General features: G+C 47.8%; 1 protein-coding gene across 20 annotated transcripts in view; it reads left to right on the top strand.

Moving 5' to 3' along the window:
- MACF1 (microtubule actin crosslinking factor 1) overlaps positions 1–18,543 on the top strand; it is a 1,825,008-nt gene that overhangs the window by 1,756,088 nt on the left and 50,377 nt on the right. For 14 of the 20 annotated variants that reach the window (XM_069622429.1, XM_069622430.1, XM_069622431.1 and 11 more), the window contains 2 exons: positions 1,858–2,069; positions 16,611–16,718. In XM_069622429.1, coding sequence (XP_069478530.1) covers positions 1,858–2,069; positions 16,611–16,718 — 320 coding nt within the window. The remainder of the gene's footprint in view (positions 1–1,857; positions 2,070–16,610; positions 16,719–18,543) is intronic. The other 6 variants (XM_069622433.1, XM_069622434.1, XM_069622435.1 and 3 more) reach the window with 1 other exon arrangement.

The raw sequence follows: 18,543 nt of genomic DNA, 5'->3' as shown, positions 1-18,543 counted from the left end.
AAGTAGATCCTACAGTACCCCACACCTTCCCATGAATTCTAGAAATCCACCCTGCACCCTCCCATGCATTCTAGAAGTCCACCCTGCAGTGCCCTGCACCCTGAGATGCATTCTAGAAGTACACCTGGCAGTGCCCTATGCACGCTCAGGAATTCTATAAGTAGATCCTACAGTACCCCACACCTTCCCATGAATTCCAGAAATCCACCCTGCACCCTCCCATGCATTCTAGAAGTACATCCTGCAGTGCCCTTTCATGCATTCTAGAAGTCCACCTGGCAGTGCACTACGCACTCTCATGAATTCTACAAGTAGACCTTGCAGTGCCCTGTACCCTTTCATGAATTCTATAAGTTCACCCTACACCCTGCCGTGTTTTGCACCCTCCCATGAATTCAAGAAGTCCACCCTCCCATGCATTCTAGAAGTACACCTGGCAGTGCCCTACGTCATGAATTCTAGAAGTAGTTTCTACAGTACCCTGTACTCGCCTACAAATTCTAGAAGACCCTGCAGTGCCCTGCACCCTTTCATGAATTCTAGAAGTCCACCCTTCAGTGCCCTGCACCCTCCCATGCATTATAGAAGTCCACCCTGGACCTTGCCATGCATTCTAGAAGTATACCTGGCAGTGCCCTATGAGCTCTCTTGAATTCTAGAAGTAGACCCTGCAGTGCCCTGTACCGTTTCATGAATTCTAGAAGTCCACCCTGCACCTTCCCATGCATTCTAGAAGTCCACCCTGCAGTGCCCTGTACCCTTTCATGAATTCTAGAAGTGCAGCCTCCCATGCATTGCAGTGCCCTCCCCCTCCCATGAATTCTAGAAGTCTGCCCTGCACCCTCCCATGCATTCTAGAAGTCCACCCTGCAGTGCCCTGCACCCTCCCATGCATTATAGAAGTCCACCCTGCACCTTGCCATGCATTCTAGAAGTATACCTGGCAGTGCCTTATGAGCTCTCATGAATTCTAGAAGTAGACCCTGCAGTGCCCTGTACCCTTTCATGAATTCTAGAAGCCCACCCTGCAGTGCCCTGCACCTTCCCATGCATTCTAGAAGTGCACCCTCCCATGCATTCTAGAAGTACACCATGCAGTGCCCTCCCCTCCCATTCGAAGTCTGCCCTGCACCCTCCCATGCATTCTAGAAGTCCACCCTGCAGTGCCCCGCACCTGCCTATGAATTCTAGAGTAGATCCTACAGTACCCCGCACACCCCTATGAATTCTAGAAGTTGTCTCTGCAATTGCCTTTCACCCTCAATGAATTCTAGAAGATTCTATAGTCACTTCCTCACAGTACTGCAACATCCTTTTGAGTCAGCTGCATGCATGACAGTACTTACACGTACAATGTTGCATGCTATTGTAATTGTGGTGTTCATCTTGCATGACGGAACACTGCAGTGCCTCCTGTGGCCATCGTCTTCCAACCTGTATCGCAATTGCTCTTCATTTGTGGATACCCCAATCTCTCTCTATCCCGGTCATTCTCACCCCTCGTCGCCCTTCAGGCCTTGTGGCCAGGCATCTAGCTGTCCAGCATAGTTCTTTGGCCCGTTCAGTCTCACCCAGCACATCATCCTTGGCTTGTGGTTAAATGCCTATCAGAAGTCGTCCCCTAGCAGAGTCCCTTCTGGCTGCATCGTCCTGCACACTCAATGCGGCAGCCTCTGTGTCAATGTGCTGCCTCAAGTGTCCTGCAGACGTGTGTATGGAAATGGGGCTTCTCAATGTCAAGGCTCAGATTTGGTTAGGAGGAAGAATTACCCCGGCATGAAGGACAATCCTTTGGCCATAGCATCCTCAGGTGATTGGTTCTGTCAGTAATTCTTTCTGTTGTATTTTTGTCTCCAGCACGAGGAAGAACAAACCTTGAACTGCGGGAGAAGTTTATCCTGCCTGAGGGAATGTCTCAAGGAATGACTCCATTTAGGTCGCGAGGTCGAAAGTCAAAGCCCTCTTCACGGACAGCATCTCCAACCCGATCCAGCTCAAGCGCCAGCCAGAGTAACCACAGCTGCACGTCCATGCCATCCTCACCTGCAACACCAGCCAGTGGTGCCAAGGTAAGAGATCTTTGCCAGACACAGATCCCTATCTCGTCCTTGTGTAAGGAATGATAATCGGATGCCCAATGTGAGACGATTGGGCATCAGTTGCTCACTAGCAACAACTTGGGAGAAGGGTGAGACTATTGACTACTGTAAGGAACCAGAAATGAGACGTGAACACAGTGATTGGTATCAACTTTTATATATTCAAAAGGGGGGTTAGAAAATGCCTCACTGTCCCTAATCTAGGCAGTATTTCCCTACCTCAACCAAAAGCTGAGGATCTTTCCTGTGTCAAGATGTCCAAAGTAAAAATGCCATGTGTCCAAAATCCTATCCTAGCTCTCTAATTCTAAAGGTAATTCTAATGTGTTAAGGGTGTTGTTCTTTGGCCTGGAAGTGCTCAAATGTATAATGTTCACAGTTCCAGGGAATGGCTCCCTTCCCAACGTTTCTCTCTGCAAAAGTTCAAAAGAGTAACCACGTTTTTTATAGCCCAAGAGGATAGCCCGCTTCTCTTGGTGTTGCAATCCACTCCAGGGGAAATGACTCCCTTCCCCAGGTCCTTTCCACATTTAATGCAGTTCAGAATCCTAAAGGCCTGAGTCTTCCTTATGATTCTCTTTTCAAAATATCACAAATGCAATTCAAAATCCTAAGGGCATGATACTCCCGTGGGATTCTTTTTTCAAGGTACCACAACTTGGGTGGAGGTCCTGTACTCGCAAAACACCTGGTATACTCTCTTACCAGGTTCTCTCATATAGTTTCTGTACACAATTTGAGTACAGGTCCCAGACTCGCAAAACACCTGGTATACTCTAGTGCCTGGTTCTCTCACTATGCTCATCCACTTTCAGGATCTGAGGGCATATACTTTTTCCTAAACTCCTCTTATCACTGGTGTTTTTGTATCCCCAAACACTGATATTATGAAAATCAGTTTGTAATTTAAGCCGTAGGAAATGTACCTCTTTGTTCCAATTAACAACTGCCTTCTCCAACTCTCTCCTGAGGGCCCGGCCTTCCACTGTTGGCTCACCGGCTTTAGCATGTCTTCCTTGACTTCTCTGACCCGTGTGGGTCCTTCTCTGCTTCCGCTCTCTCTTTCACTCTCTCTCTCACTTTCTCTCCCCGCTTCGGGCGGCACGTCTCTGCAGCTGGTGGCAGTCTGTGGGTCGCTCCGGATTCCCTTGCCAGTGCGAAGCTTCTTTGCCTCATGTCCCGTTTCTGCGTTTCTTGTGCTGACGCAGCCTCCCCTTTTGTTTGTGCCATTTCTCTGCCTCTCTCGTGCCTCCTGGTTTCCCAAAACAAACTGGGGAATCTTCTCCACGGTTCTTCTGCGTCTCCTTGCTCGACTGTCCACCTGACAACTTGATCTTCCCGGGAGTGACTAACCGGTCGGATCTATACATTGCTCAGCTGTTCTATCTTTGAACTCAAGCTCCGAGAAAGTGAGTCGCCCAGAGTCAATCGGAATTCTCCAACTGCTAGACTGCTTGCTTCGCTTCAGTCGAGCAATCTTCATTGTGATTGCCCTCTTCCTCGTGTCAGTCTTTGTTATTAGGTTTGTTTCATAATATTGAAGGATACTGTCAGCAGGCTTTGCGGGTTGTTGAATGTGACTATCATAGTATGCCAGCAAGGCATGAGGAATGGAGGGGATATCCCTAAAAGGGAAATGGGGATACCATGTCTCATCTGATGATGCCTGTCCCTCCCCCTGAGGGTCGCCTCCCCTCATGTGATCCTCCATCGCATAGCCACCCTCAGGGTCAGGAAGCGGCTGCCGTCCCCTGGCCACATGAGTAGAGGCTACCTCTGGGAAAGGAGTGATGACATCATCAGATTCATCACACTACTCAGTGTAACAAGAAAAGGAACACGCGAGGTAGTTTGAGCACGGAGATCCTGAGCTGTCACAAGTGAGGTACTGGGATCATGGAGTTCCTTCAGACAACCTTCTATACAAAGAGTCGGTACCCGGGTGATTCTGGAGAGAAGTGGTGTCCATAAATGGCACAGTGTTCGAAGGACAGTGAGAAACCTGAAGGTACTCACACATCTACTCCCCTGGATCTTCTGTTCAGGTGGCCAGGGAAGGGCCATCGCTATTGAATCGCAACACTGAGGTTTGACAAGCTTGGGAGGATCACATCAGTGGAGGGTCTTTGGGGATTGGAGAGAGGGTACCCGAAGGCGAGATATGGTATCCCCCGTTCCTGATATTGCCCTCCCCTCCCTTAGCCTTTATGGGCTATTGCCTATCTCATCCCATCCTGCCCTGTAGTTTTCCCTTAAGTTCTGAGAAGAAGAAATAACTAGGAGTAGTGCAGAGTTACTATTATAAACACTGCTCTAGTACTGGGACGAAGATGAGTGGTCTGGAGGCATGTAGCAATAAAGATCAGGCATGTCACACTAATAGGCTCAAGCAGGTTCAGGCAATTGAGTATACCTCTTTTCACCTGCAGCCTGTTAGTAGTAGAGGACAATATAAAAGGTGGAAATCAGAAGCACATGAGAGGTGCAGTTGAAGAAGGAACTGAGAACCAAGGAGTTGCTGTGCTGGGAAGCGAAATGCTGATGTGCTGACAGAGATCCTGAGAGTCTTGCTGAGGTGACTGTGCAGGACTGGGAACCCTTGGGAGGGAAGGCGTACAGCAGGCGCTGCCAGGGAGAAGAGGCGGAGCCAAGCACGAAGGTCGGCGTATACTGAGTGGAGCACCCGGCAAACTACGATATTGAGGCTCTCCTTCGTACAAATGCGCCAAACTACTTCCAATAGTATCTCCAAAGTTAAGATGTATTCATAAGTGCCCTTCATGGTAACACGTGTTTCGGCAACATAATAGACGGTGCCTTTTTCAAACCAGGGCTGTAAGCATGATACAACGCGCTGATAGATTACCGTGATTGACAGGAGTGTGAATGAATGGGTTCCTGCATAAAAGTTGAGCATTTTGGGACCACAGGCAGAGTCGGCAACTGGAACAAGGAATCCAAAGCAGAAGACAAGCAGAGACGCCAGCAGCACCTTCCAGGACTGAGAAAGCACTGGTGAACCCTTGCAGCTGTGCTGAACCCGTTTTCACATAGACCGGGAAGACACACCAAGTACGACTTCCTCCCTTAGGCTGGTGCGACCAACTAGCCTCAAGACCTTCTTCCCTCTGGGCTATCCCCCGAATTGCTGCGACTTCCCTGTACTGCAGAAGCCTAATACCCAGGGTACCTGGACCATCATTGAGTGCATCTTCTTCCAAAGATCGAACCCAGCTGAAACTTTGTAGGCATCGTGTGGACCTCCAGAGGCAGGAGTTATTCACCAAAGGTCCCCTCATCAGACGTCAGGACCGAGTGATCAAAGAGAATCCAAGCAGCGATATTAGTTTCTTCTTGATAGTAAGAAAAAGGTGGCAAAACCACAAAGAGCGGCTGAAGTGAGCTGAATCCATTGCTGCCGACCCCTTCACCTGAGTGCTGCTACAGAAGCCCGTCAGATAACCCTCCTTTCGTCACCACGACCAAGGAGAAGGAATCGGGGCCTTGACATGTTCCGCCCATGGCAATACTGGAAGTGTTGGCACCTCCATTAATCTGCCATTACGTGAGTTCCACGTAATTCAGTGCACAATCTAGTCTATTTCCAAGATGGCCACCACCATTACTTACATGCCTCCGGAGTGTCACTCGCGGCGTTGCAACCGTTCCTGCATGCCGGTAAGCACGCTTGTAGTCTAGCCACCCTTGCGTTTCCTCCTGTCGGGATCCTATTCCTTACTGTTTGCTTTGGGCCATCCTGCTATGCAGACACGCCTTTCCCGACCGCTCGCGGTCAGTATCTTTCCACTTGCTCTGAAGCCTGCCGTGGTGCCTCCCTACCTGTTTAGGCTCCGACAGAGCTCCTGCTTCCAATCAGTTTGGACACTGTTTGGCATTTCCTCCTCTCTTCTCTTGTGCTCCTCTCGGTCTATACTTACCTTGTACAGCTCTGCTTCTTTCGCTACACTCCTTCTCTTATCTGCAGTGGAAGCTACCTTTCATTCATGGCAGGGGAATCTCTTCGTCTTCATCTGTTCACCTTTAACCGGATACGTCTACCACAGATCCGGAGACACTCCTTGAAGGTGGATATTTCATTGTCTTCTGGATCTACTATGCTGGAATTCTGCAAAGAAACACTTGAGGGTTTTTTCAGCCGCAAGTCTTTTTCCCGTCCCTGATTGGGGTCGGCTCCTCTAAGTCCTCCTGTGCCTAAGGTGTCTACCACCTGGGCAAGGTGGCCTCCGGGGGAGCCCGCCCTTATCTCTTCGACAAGAAAGGAAAGAGTACCCGAAGGCGTACAACCAGTAGAAGAAAGAAGATGGAGTCCTCTGAAAGCTCATCTGAAGGATCTGAGGGAAGGGTCTCCAGTTTGTGATGGATTGCAGTGCCCGGAACCACCCATGGCCTCCCTTGAACAATTCCAAGAATTGGTAGCAGCACTCCAAGGACTAACAGCCGAAGTCCAATCACTTAGAGCCGAGAATGTAGATCTAAGATAGCATTTTGTTGTGCGAGATGAAAATCAATGCGACCTTCCTCCCTTGACCTTCCCTTTTGGGAAATCCAAGACCGCTAAAGGAGTTCCTAGGCACCTGTCTCGTTTATTTTGCTTTTCGACCCAGAGCCTATGAGGGAGACCGAGCTAGAGTGGGTTTTCTTATTTCCAACCTAGTCGGGAGCGCACTGGTCTGTGCCATTCCGTTCATTGCACAGGTGTATCCCTCCATGAGCGACTATGCATTGTTCACACAGCACTTCAGGGCTCGTTTTGATCGACCTGAGATACAATACTCCACCTACGAAGCCTTGTTGGATCTCAGACAGGGTTCACAGGATGTACAATCCTACGTATCTACATTCGTGAAACAAGTCACTGAAACAGGGTGGCCGGATTCAGCCCAGCAGACTGTATTTTGAAGGGGGTTACACAAGGACATTAAGGACAAACTTGCCAGGGTAGCAAGATCGGCCACATTCCAAGAACTGGTGGCCCTGTCCCTACAGATCGAATACAGGATGTCAGAATGAAGCCAGGAGAGCCGAAGAACCAGATCTTATCAACCACCCGTGCCAAACTCACCTGCACCCAGGGAAAAAACCTCAGACGAAGAACCCATGCAAATAGGCACCGCCAGGGGACCCTTATCCGCTTCAGAGAAGAAGAGACGAAAGGAACTCGGTCTCTATGTATTGTGGCTCCTCCAGACACTTGCTGAGAAACTGTCTGGAGCGTCACCCCCTGACTGTTACCACCACACTGAAGGGAGGATTGTGTCATTGAGCTACAGCCTGATGCCATCATTCCAGTGGGAAGAATGTTTTCTTTGTCTCTACGGAAAGACGGGCATTGAAGGAATATCTGGACAGCAACCTTAAGAACGGCTTGATAAGGGAGTCCAGGTCTCCTGTGGGACAAGTAAACTCAGACCATGTATTGTCTACCGTGGTCTTAATAGCTAAACTATTCGTGACAGGTACCCCATTCCTCTTATCAAGGATGTATTGGAAGCGGTATAGGGAGCCAGTATTTTCACCAAACTGGACCTCTGGGGTTCGTACCATTTGCTAAGGATCTAAACAGGGGATGAATGGAAGACCGCATTTCGGACCCCGTTAGGCCACTTCGAGTACCAACTAATGCCATTCGGCTTGGTCAATGCCCCGTCCATGTTCCAACGGTTCATGGATAAAGTGTTCGCAGAGCTACTTTTTTCTACAGTAGTGGTGTTCTTGGACGATATCCTTGTCTTCTCTTCCAACATCACCGGACACCGGCAGCACTTCCTTGAAGTGCTAACCCGACTACGGACCCACCACCTGCTCGTCAAACCAGAAAAATGCATCTTCAAGGCCATCTCTGTTACCTTCTTGGGATTCATCCTCTCTAAGGAGGGTATACAGATGGATCCTGGAAAAATCAAAGCCATAATGCAATGGCCAGGGTCTAAGAACACCAAAGACGTTCAAAGGTTTTTAGGCCTAGAAAACTTCTATCGAAGGTTTATTTCCAGGTTTTCGGAATTAGTGCTTCCCATTACCTCTCTTTTAAAGAAAGGAGCTAAATTTGAATGGAACACCAAAGCCAGCTCTGCCTTTCAGAAGCTAAAGTAACACTTTTTTTCAGCACCCTTTCTGGTTCAACCTGATTAAGCACTCCCGTTTATCGTGGAAGCCGATGCTTCAGGAGGCCCCATCGGAGCAGCCCTTCTACAAAAAGGGACGGACGGATTTGAACATCCCGTGGCATACTACTCGCGCACCCCAACACCCAGTGAGAAGAATTATGCAGTGATAGAAAAGTCACTTCTTGCCATCAAATAGGATTGTGAAGAATGGCAGCATCTTCTGCAAGGTGGAGTCTTTCCATTCCTGCTCTGCAGGTCGCATTACTCTTTCCTAAGATGAGCCTGGCTGCTCTGCCACGCTACCGACTTGGGTAGTACAGGCCTATATTAAGAGTTGGGTCCCTAATACCAAGAGATAAATCTGATGAAGTCCCACCGCAGTTGGACCTTAGAAAAACTTACCTAACTATCCCAAGAGGGGAAAGGAAAGGTCTTATAATTACCCAAAAAGGTTGGGGAAGGGTTAGGTTGGTTGTTACGGGGGGTAAGAGGGATACTGTGCTTTGTCCCAGGATACCTCATCTACAATCCTTCTCCCCCTTTGTCTAACATGTCTGAGATGATGATATCTCCTGCCCTCAGAGACAACAGAACGTGGTAAAGAAAATCCCATAACCACTTTTGGGATAGGGGTTTCTTTGAAAAAGAGGGTGTGGAAAACTGTGCCTTACCTAACAGCATCCCATCCCCAATCCCCTAGGATCCCCTATCCAGGTGATCCTCCCTCGCTTGTCCACCCCCAGAGGCAGGATCCAAAAGCGATGGACTTTCCCTGGCCACCTGCCTAGAGGACTCCAGGGGAGTAGATGTGGGTACACCCTTGGGTTTCTCACAAAACCCATCTGGCCGTAGTTCGAAGGGGTTTCCCTGCCTCACCTAAATACTAAGGAATGGGTCAGGATGTCAGTCCAATGCAAAAGAGTCCCCCGTTCTGTGTGCACCCCCTTACACTATAAACTAAACTTAAGGAAAAGGGGTGGTCTTCTTGGTCCAGAAGAATGACTCCCTTCTTCTGGGCGACCGCCAAAAGTTCACTTCTGGATGATTCAAATGAAATGTTCTTCTCAAAGGGTACACATCAAAAAGTCTCAAATGGTTCCTTTGGATTGGAGCTCAACAAGGCACAAATGAAGAAAGTCTTGTATCTTCTTACTGTAGGGGGGTGACTCCCCCCACCCCCTGGCCTTTCTTATGTTTCACCAGTGCCAGGACAAGTGACCTCTCCTTCCTGGCCTTTATAAGGCACTCGCAAAGCCAAGAGAATGACTCCCTTCCCCTGGCCTTTATCACAATGTTCACAAACACCACAGGCAATGACTCCTTTCCCCCTGGCCTTTCTTACACTACCTTTGCCAGGCCAAGAAAATGAACCCTTCTCTTAGCCTCTTCCACGATGATCACAAAAAAATAGGAAAAATAGGGGGTATATCTCCCTTCCCCTGGTGCCTTTTGCAATGTTCACGCTGCTCCTGTGCTCACAGCCCACCTGGTCCACTATCTTGCCAGATACTGTGACTAGTCTGATGGTTTGGATGCAGTTTATTGGTTTTCTTTCTCTTGGGTCCCAGACCCCTTTTAGCTTTTCTCTTTTGTGTCCCTGGGTGATGTTGACTGCCACGGAGAAGATTGATCTAGATTCCACTTCTTCTGGGATCCGGGTCCCAAACCCGTTTTCCAAACAGTACAGTCTGTCGGGGTTCCCAGCTAGCCTTCCTGTCTCCCAAAACCTCTCTGGTTGCTCACTAGTCTCACACGGCTGTCTCTGGGTTTTGCGCCCCGTTCTGATTCTTCCTTCTGTGGCGGTTTCACAGCAATTTTATGGTTTTAGGCGCCATGTTCCAGGCAGACCACAATCTCTGGTTCTCTTGACCAGCTGGTACTTCGTTCACCTCTCTCCAAACACGGCACAACCACAGCAGAGCTCTGGGGGAGCGGTTCGGCCGACAGGTAAACGTCCCGTCCTTGATGGCTTCTTTTCGACTCCTGGTTGACTAACTCCACAGCTCCCAATTCTTCCTGGGAGGATCTCTCTCTGTGTTTGAAAATCCCTCTTCTATTACCCCTGTGGCTTGGCCAATACAAAGTCTCTACAGACTAGAAAGCTCATTGTGGTTCATAGAGGTACTCTCTATACCTCTGCTCTTCCTCTTCATCCCAGTACTGATAGCAGGGACACCCAGTGAGTCTGTTGATCTCTCCCTCTTCTCAGTACATAACGGATAGCGATCCCGTAAGGAGCCCACACTCTTATTGGTCCCAGTACTTCCTACTGGTTTTAAGGAAAGAGATAGGGACAATAGGGATGGTGTTGTATGGGATTGGTGAGGAAGATGGGCTATGGGGATACCGCGATCTCCCTATTTATTTATTTATTTTATTTATCTATTTATTTCTCTCTATTATAACGCGTTGTAACCTATTTTACATATACCGCACCATCTTAACTATGACCACACGCATTGTATTTCCATCGCACTGTTAAAAATGTATAAGCTTGTAAAATATGCTTAGATGTTCTACAGTCACATGCCTTGACACTTGTCACTCTGTAACATGAATGTAACCTGCCGTCACCTGTACACACTAAGCTGTAAGTCATCGTTCAACTGCGCCCTGATACCAACGGGTCCGGCGCGCTTTACAAATAAATAAACAAACAAACAAGTTGTCACTAATCCCATAGGGGGCTTCCCTACCCATGAGATCCACTCGCTGAGTGCCACTACCAGGGGGACTATCGGGTAGCAGCCTCACCTCCCTGGCCTCATGGCAAGGGGCTCCCCCTAGAGGAGAAGTGACGACATCCAGGGATTTGTCACAGTAGGCGCCACCTAGGCGGAATGCAACAGTAGAAGCACGGGAGAACCTGCAGTCAAATGCATCCAGAAATAATTCTGGGATGCTCTAGTGTCTAGTCTAGGGGTGGCTGGGCATTTCAGAAGCATAGGTAGCTGCTTTCTCAGCTCCTGTTTGCAATCAGATGCTGCTAGTGCCTGCCTGGTGCAGCAAATCATCAGAGCCCTGACAGTACAGTAAACTAATGTACCAGGGTAGCAAGACCCAGCCGAAACCTACAATCGCCAACTTGCACAGAAGCTTGGAAATGGATAAGCAAGGTACACAGGAAGCACACGACTCATTGAAACCGTTGGAGTTGTGAAGCTAACTGTTAAAGGAGCATAATTGTGGGCCAGGTGCAAACTACATCCATGGCCAGCACAGTTATGGGAAAAGATACTCAAGGCCAGGCCAATGTTTCGAGTGTGGAGGTGGTAGATGTTAGGGAGATTCCCCTCTCATAGTGAGACCCCCAGCACTTTTAAATCCTGAATGAGGGGGGCCTTTCTCTACTCCTTCATTCTTATTGACTCTGTCTTTTGGAACTCTGTTCTGTGTTTTACCTTTTCAATGGAGTTCACTTTCCTCCACATCTGTTTTAAGGCATCTGTTTTTTACTTTTGCAGCACACAGCTCCTTATGGGCAGTGTTGCTGGGGACCCTTAGGGCCCTCCTTTGAGACTCTAACCTCATCCTTACTTTCTACCTAGTTTCTCTCCTAAAACCTTATATTCTGAGAGATTGGCGCACACCACCTTATGTGGAGTGCAAAGGAGATGCCTAGTATCCGCTTCTCTCTGCTCCTGTGACTTTTTAGTCACAGATACAACCTTCTAGTTATGGCTGTTGGCAGTGGATGTGTTCTACCGACTATTGTGCTCTTTTTTACCGCAGGTTATTTCCATAGTACCTGTTATGCACAATTGGGTCACCTAAATACTAACTTGGTGGCGTTTTTCTTTTTTCGCCATTTCTAGCATGGTTCTTCTTCTTCTACAATTCTTGTGTGTGTGTGTGTGTGTACGTGTGTGTGTACCTGTGTGTGTACGCACATACACTCCACTGCTCTTTGTGTGCCTGAATAGAACCAGCTCCCACTGAGGGTCTGGCTGACCTGATTGGACAGCCACCCGCTGCTTTCTGTAAACTACTGAAATAGATTGCAGAGGAGTGTGTATTGAAACTGTATAAAAGGTGAGGGTCCTGAGGTGAAAGGCAAGTCGACCACTGGAACTGAAGAAGTTAAGCAGAGACGCCTGCAGACCCTTTGCAACACCGTGAAGCGACCACTGCTGTCCTGACCCTGTTGTCTGTGTGACAGAGGAACTCTGAAGAAGACGACTCCTTCCCTTTGACTGGTTGGAACAGCCAGCCCAAGACTAACTTTAATCAGAGCTATCTCCCAAGGTCCTGTGACTTTCCAGAGCCGCACACCGCGAATAACAGGAGACCTCTAACCCAATTGAAGTGCATCGTTGTGGAAAGGCTGAATCAGTCCAAGTCTTAGTTGCACTCCAGGTGAACCTCCAGAGACACAATCCGACCCATCCAAGCCCCTTCACCAGAGTGCAGGACTTCGGGAACTGAAGATTGATGGGGCACATCGTGTCCTTTGTTGGTGCTGTAGAAAAGGCGCCAAAACCGCAGAGTGACCAGAGAAGTTGCTGAAATCCATGCCAGAAGTCCTCCCTCGAGACTTCTGCTGAGAGGTCCCGTCCATTCTCCTGCCTTTCGTCACCAGACCAAGGAAACAAAGGTCAGATCCAGTGCTGCCACATCGAGGAGAATCTAGCAGAGTAAATGTACTTACCATATTTCTTCTAAGTTTCGCGGGTGCGCGTTATTACCGATACTACGGTGGAACTGTCAATAGCTGTAACAATTGTAACCGCAAGCAACTACAAACTAAGCAGTGGCCTTTAAAAAGTATCCTAAGTGTTTTGGTTTAATGTGTTCAGTATTTAAATGTGATTCTTGTGTAAATATAACAAATATATATTTTAATATACATTTATTGAGTGTTTCTATGATGTGCATTACTAACTAGGTTCAGTGTACTTGCCTCTGCTCACATATTCCTCTTATGATAAGCCTGACTTCTTTGCCACTCTACCAAGATTCCATAAGTAGTACAGACTGATGCTAAGAGTTGGGGATCTACAAGCCATTGGGATAGTTTTGTAAAGTCCTACTTTCCAGAGGACTTTGGGAAAACTCTCCTAAAAGTAAAGGAGGCACATGCCAGGGAGTGGCAGATGCCGGTACTGATCAGCCAATGGTGGCCTGGTGCTCCATCTGATCCTTATCAGCGGAAACAGGTGCAGACGTGGGCGGGGAATTCTGGTAAATGTATTTCTGAAGAGCCATGTACGAAGGCACGAGATGCTGCTTTCCCAGGAAACCCGCAGACAGTGGAGCCCAGTGTCAGTACTGCTCCTGACTTCTATAAACTTTACAATATCCTTGCACAGGAGCAGGGACTTGGAACATATTTTAAGTACAATTTTTAACATAATTAGCCAATTAAAAACAGGTAAGATTAAAATTAAACGGCTGGAGTAACATCCTCCCTTTTTAAAGCACCCCACAGGAGCTGGGAACGGTGGCAAAGGAAAGCAGATCCTGTATTTACACTGCAATGCGGCTGCTGTGACTTTAAGGATGTTAAGCTCTAGAGAGCTCCATAATGCACCTGGTTTCAATGGAGTCTTGGCAGAAGGTCTGCCAGGAAGAGGAAGAGGGAGCTGTTTATGAATGTAATGAAGATTGGTATTGGTGGAGGACGTTCCCTTCTCCATCATGGGGTCTTCATGTTCATTATTTATAAACATTAGAATTGAATAGCGCGCCTCTTGCCCCAGGGCACCACTAGCGCCCCTAGTGTGCAGCGTTTTCCAGGTGACACGCGGGTGCCTGGGCCGCCGGACTCTGTACTCATAGGCACAGGAAACCTGCACACCTGCCAGGAACTTGGCCAACAGTAAATAGACATAAAGGCAGTTTTTCCAGCGGATGAAGTCAATTCTCAATTTTAATCGATTCAAACAAATTAGCTGGTCGGTTTAAAGAAAATGTAAATCCTCATCAATCAATGACAAACCAAATGAACAAAAATTTTGCTGATTTCAGAAATTACTTCAGTTGCAACAATAGTAAACAAAGTAGATCATTTTAAAATAAATATTTGTTTCATTCTAATAACCAAAGTTGTTGTTGAATAAATATTTTAATTGAAAAAAAATGTTTATAAAGAAGGAAAGCCTTTTAGCATAGGTGCTCAAAACAATAATGAATGAGTGATGAAATTGATCAAATTCATCAACTCGAATGACAAAGAATAACATTCAAAGACAAAGTAAGTAAAGTCTGACAAATGCATTTATCAAAATCAGAAACATGACAAAGCTTTACAAAGATATGAATGTGGACTCAATAGTGGACCTTTTTGACGAGCCCAAATGTGTCTTCATAATGGAATCTTTTGTTCTCATGTCTGGATAATTGGGTTTTCCTGTTTGGCTTTGAATGAGGGAAAAGTGCAACTCTGCGGCCATTGTTGAAGCGAATATATTGTAGGTGTGAGACATTGGAAATGGATGGGTGACGTGCCTGAAGCTCGGCTCATGCCACCTGTAATGTGCACTTTATATTGGCACATAAACCACACTGGCTGCTGAGGAATGTTTCCATTCTTAGTGAAATATTAGTTGAATTTAAACCAAATCATGTTCCTCAGCATAGAGGGGCATGGAACCTACACAAGAAGCGGCTGCTGTATCTGAAGCAGTGTATCACTTTAAAGTTACACCATGCACCTTTTACTTGCTGTTTACATTAGCAAAACTCTTGCTTTCGTGCATGAGTGCACCAATATAATGAACATTACCTGCTCTACCTGATAGCACATGCTAATTATTGCATTTACTGTTTATGCTGTCAAATAATTGTCTTCCATGCAGTTCAGCTTCCTTAATGTGAGCTATAAATATGTCCCTCTAATAGGTAAAAAGGTATTCCTTCAGTGATAAATCAGTCACATTCATAATAACTGTGAGGTCGCTGCCTGAACAGCTTTCTGCTAGAGGGTATACGGTTTAGTAGCAACCGCGCCAAGGTAGCAAGGGTGTGCCAGCGGCAAGAGTCAACAGACAACATGATGACAACAATCTCTGGATCGTAATAGTTCTGGAATGTCACTTTTTTGGATGTCGCCTGCTTGGGTTTTGGGATGCCAACCTCTGGATAGTAATGGTTCTGGAATGGACCTTTGTTGGATGTCGTCTGCTTGGGTTTTGGGACGCCAATCTGTGAATAGTAATGGTTCTGGAATGGACCTTTGTTGGATGTCGTCTGCTTGGGTTTTGGGACGCCAATCTGTGAATAGTAATGGTTCTGTAATGGACCTTTGTTGGATGTCGTCTGCTGGGGTTTACTACACCAGTCTCTGGATCATAATAGTTCTGGAATGGCACTTTCTTGGATGTCGTCTGCTTGGGTTTTGGGGCGCCAACCTCTGGATAGTAATGGTTGGATGTTGTCTGCTTGGGTTTACTACACCAGTCTCTGGATCGTAATAGTTCTGGAATGGCCCTTTGTTGGATGTTGTCCGCTTGGGTTTTGGGATGCCAGTCTCTGGATATTAATAGTTCTGGAATGGCCCTTTTAAAGTGTGAAGGATCCCTAAAAATGTTCTTAATGCGTGTTAAGCGCCTTCTGTCCATGAAGTAGGGGATCATTTAATTGCCCATTTTCCACACTATCTTTGGAAACCCTTACTCTACTGGCGCATCACTGCCTGCAGTTTAATTTTGACCCCTGTCTCGAATCCATAGCAGTGCTGTCCCTGACTGCGGTCTCTTTAGGAACCCAGCCTTTTGAATGGTGGCATTGTCTCATTAAGCCCGTAGTGCAGTGTCTTTGCTCTTGGTTCCATTATATTCCATGTGCCTCTTAGCGCTTGCTATGCAAGGTTCTTCTTTTTCAGCCTCACTGCCTTTTCTCTTTGTTGTGGTCGCTGTAAACACCTATGCTTTCAGTATGCCACCTGGCTAAGTGCTTGGCATGCTGTCACTGCTGGGGTGTCGCTGCCTGCACAGGGAGTACGGCATCGCGCACTGTGGTCTGGACATTTTATCACTGATGAATTCTCATTCTATGTGCTTGCTCTAAACCCTAGGTACTGCCCTCTGAGCTTCAGTGTCTTGTCAGTGCCACACTGTCAGCGCTGCATGTGGTCTCTCAAAGCCCTTGGCATGTTACTACTCCACCCGAGTCCATCACTTGTACATTTTATTTTAAATGTTTTGTTTTGTACATTATGATTTATGCTTTATTCTCTTTTCTCATTCCGTTTCTCCATCTTCCCATCCCATTTCTCTTTCCATATTGTTTCTCTTCATTCATTGATCTGTCTGCCTTCTTCTCTCCATTCTCTTCTCCATTCATATTGCCCTCTCCTCACTTTCACTGCCTTCCCACCCTTTTCCTTCTCTGGTCCTTGGCACTTCGCCCCCCCCCCCTCTCCGGACGACTGCTCCCTGCACAGACCCCGCAGCAGCCCTTCCGTGGGTATGAGAAGCCCTGGTTGGCAAACAGTAAGGTCGTCACCCCTGCCAGGGGCTGTGAGTTTTCTGACTTCCTGATGCCGTGTGAGGTAGAGTATGCGCTCCTGTGTGGATATAATGCAGAGTGTGCACCCCTAACCACCCTGCTTCAGCTGCCTAACATTTAAGCTTCATTCTTTTGCTAACTAACCCCCTTTGGGCATTTCCATCTGCAGGTCATGCCAGGGGAAGCGTGACCCAAGTGTGGGATTCTAACAGGAGCCCTTCGCATGGCACCAGTCTGTCTGCATGTGGAGCCCCAGAGGCAATGTTGTGATCTGTAACTTTGCCATGGCACGATGTGTACGTCCTACCAAGGTCAGAGATGGCATGATGAGTACTTCTGTCATGGTCTGTTTTGAGGCGGGAGGTCCCGTGCCATCGTACAGTGAGATTGCTTCTTGCCGGGGTCTGATTGTGGTGCCCCTTGACAGGGTCTGATGGTGGGCTGCCTTGCCTGGGACCAATGTGTACCCTGTGCCATAATTAATTGGGGGCCTCCTTCCAGGTTCTTATGAGTTCTTCTGCCATCTGCTAGGATCCAGAGGTAGCCTCCTTCCTGGGTCCAATTCCTCCCTCCCACCCCCCAATCATTGTTGGATGATGCCCTCTACCGTAAGGTGATCAGGCTTCTCCACTCATAGTGTGTTGTGTACCACCAGCCATGTTGTTGATGCATGCCTCTTCCATCAGTTGAATGTGTGCCTCCTCCCACGATTCGATGCATGTTTACTTACCAAGACATTGTGCCCTATGCTCTGCTGCACCTGTATTAGCACTTGACACTATGTAGTTTAGCTACAAAAGGTGGGTGTAAAATGTGCCAAGATTGGGAGAGGTGTGTGTCATCCACTCCGGTCTGCTTCATAGTCTTCAGTATGATTTGACAAGGGACAGAGTAGCTTAGATGTACCTAGAGTTTGGGGGTCACCATGCCCAGGTAGCTCAGCAAGTCTCCCTCCATTCGATGGGGGCTGGCCATGAAGGAAATGCCTGAATTCCCCATGGTTTCAATGTTCAACAATTTGATGTTAAATGGATGGGTGTTCGCTCCTCCAGCCTGCTTCAATAGCCCTGATTTGGGTCTTGAAGGGATAACCTTCCCCTGGATATCCATCGGTCAAGCTGAGCCAGTAGCCTCTGTCTTGACACTATGATGGGATCATTCATTGATGGCGCATGTGGGCGTTAAATGCCATGCTGAACGCCAGGGGTGTTGCTAGGTCTGGAAAAGACCTGGGGCTACGATTATGTCAGAACTGTCGGGACTGGGGGCTAGCTCGCCTTTTGGCTGTTGCTCCTGAGATTCTATCCGGGGCTACAACCAAAAGACCAGGGGCTATAGCCCCCTTAGCTCCCCCCTAGCAACGCCTCTGCCGAACGCTGTAGTCTTATTGCACGAGTCCCATGGCGCCTTAACGAAAGCGAGGGACTGATTGGGTAGCCTTGAGTGCCAGGTTAGTATGCTAGAGCAGGTTAGTATGCTAGAGCAGGTTAGTATGCTAGAGCAGGTTAGTATGCTAGAGCAGGTTAGTATGCTAGAGCAGGTTAGTATGCTAGAGCAGGTTAGTATGCTAGAGCAGGTTAGTATGCTAGAGCAGGTTAGTATGCTAGAGCAGGTTAGTATGCTAGAGCAGGTTAGTATGCTAGAGCAGGTTAGTATGCTAGAGCAGGAGCAGGGATGTGTCTCAGGCATCCCAGAAGTTGAGCACAGTGAAACTGTCTGTGTAGGCCCCTCTTTCCGAGCATTTGTTCTGATGGAGACGAAGGCCTGCTGGAAGAGCATAAGTGAGAGCTGCCGCTGTCTGAGGGGTTCGCATTCTGCCTGTGTGACTGATCTGACAACTGTCTCTTTATGATTCTCGTGTCTGCAGG

Source organism: Ambystoma mexicanum, chromosome 11 (assembly GCF_040938575.1).
Source record: "Ambystoma mexicanum isolate Mex_15411 chromosome 11, UKY_AmexF1_1, whole genome shotgun sequence".
NCBI lineage: Eukaryota > Metazoa > Chordata > Amphibia > Caudata > Ambystomatidae > Ambystoma > Ambystoma mexicanum.
This window is presented reverse-complemented; position numbering and strand designations above follow the sequence as displayed.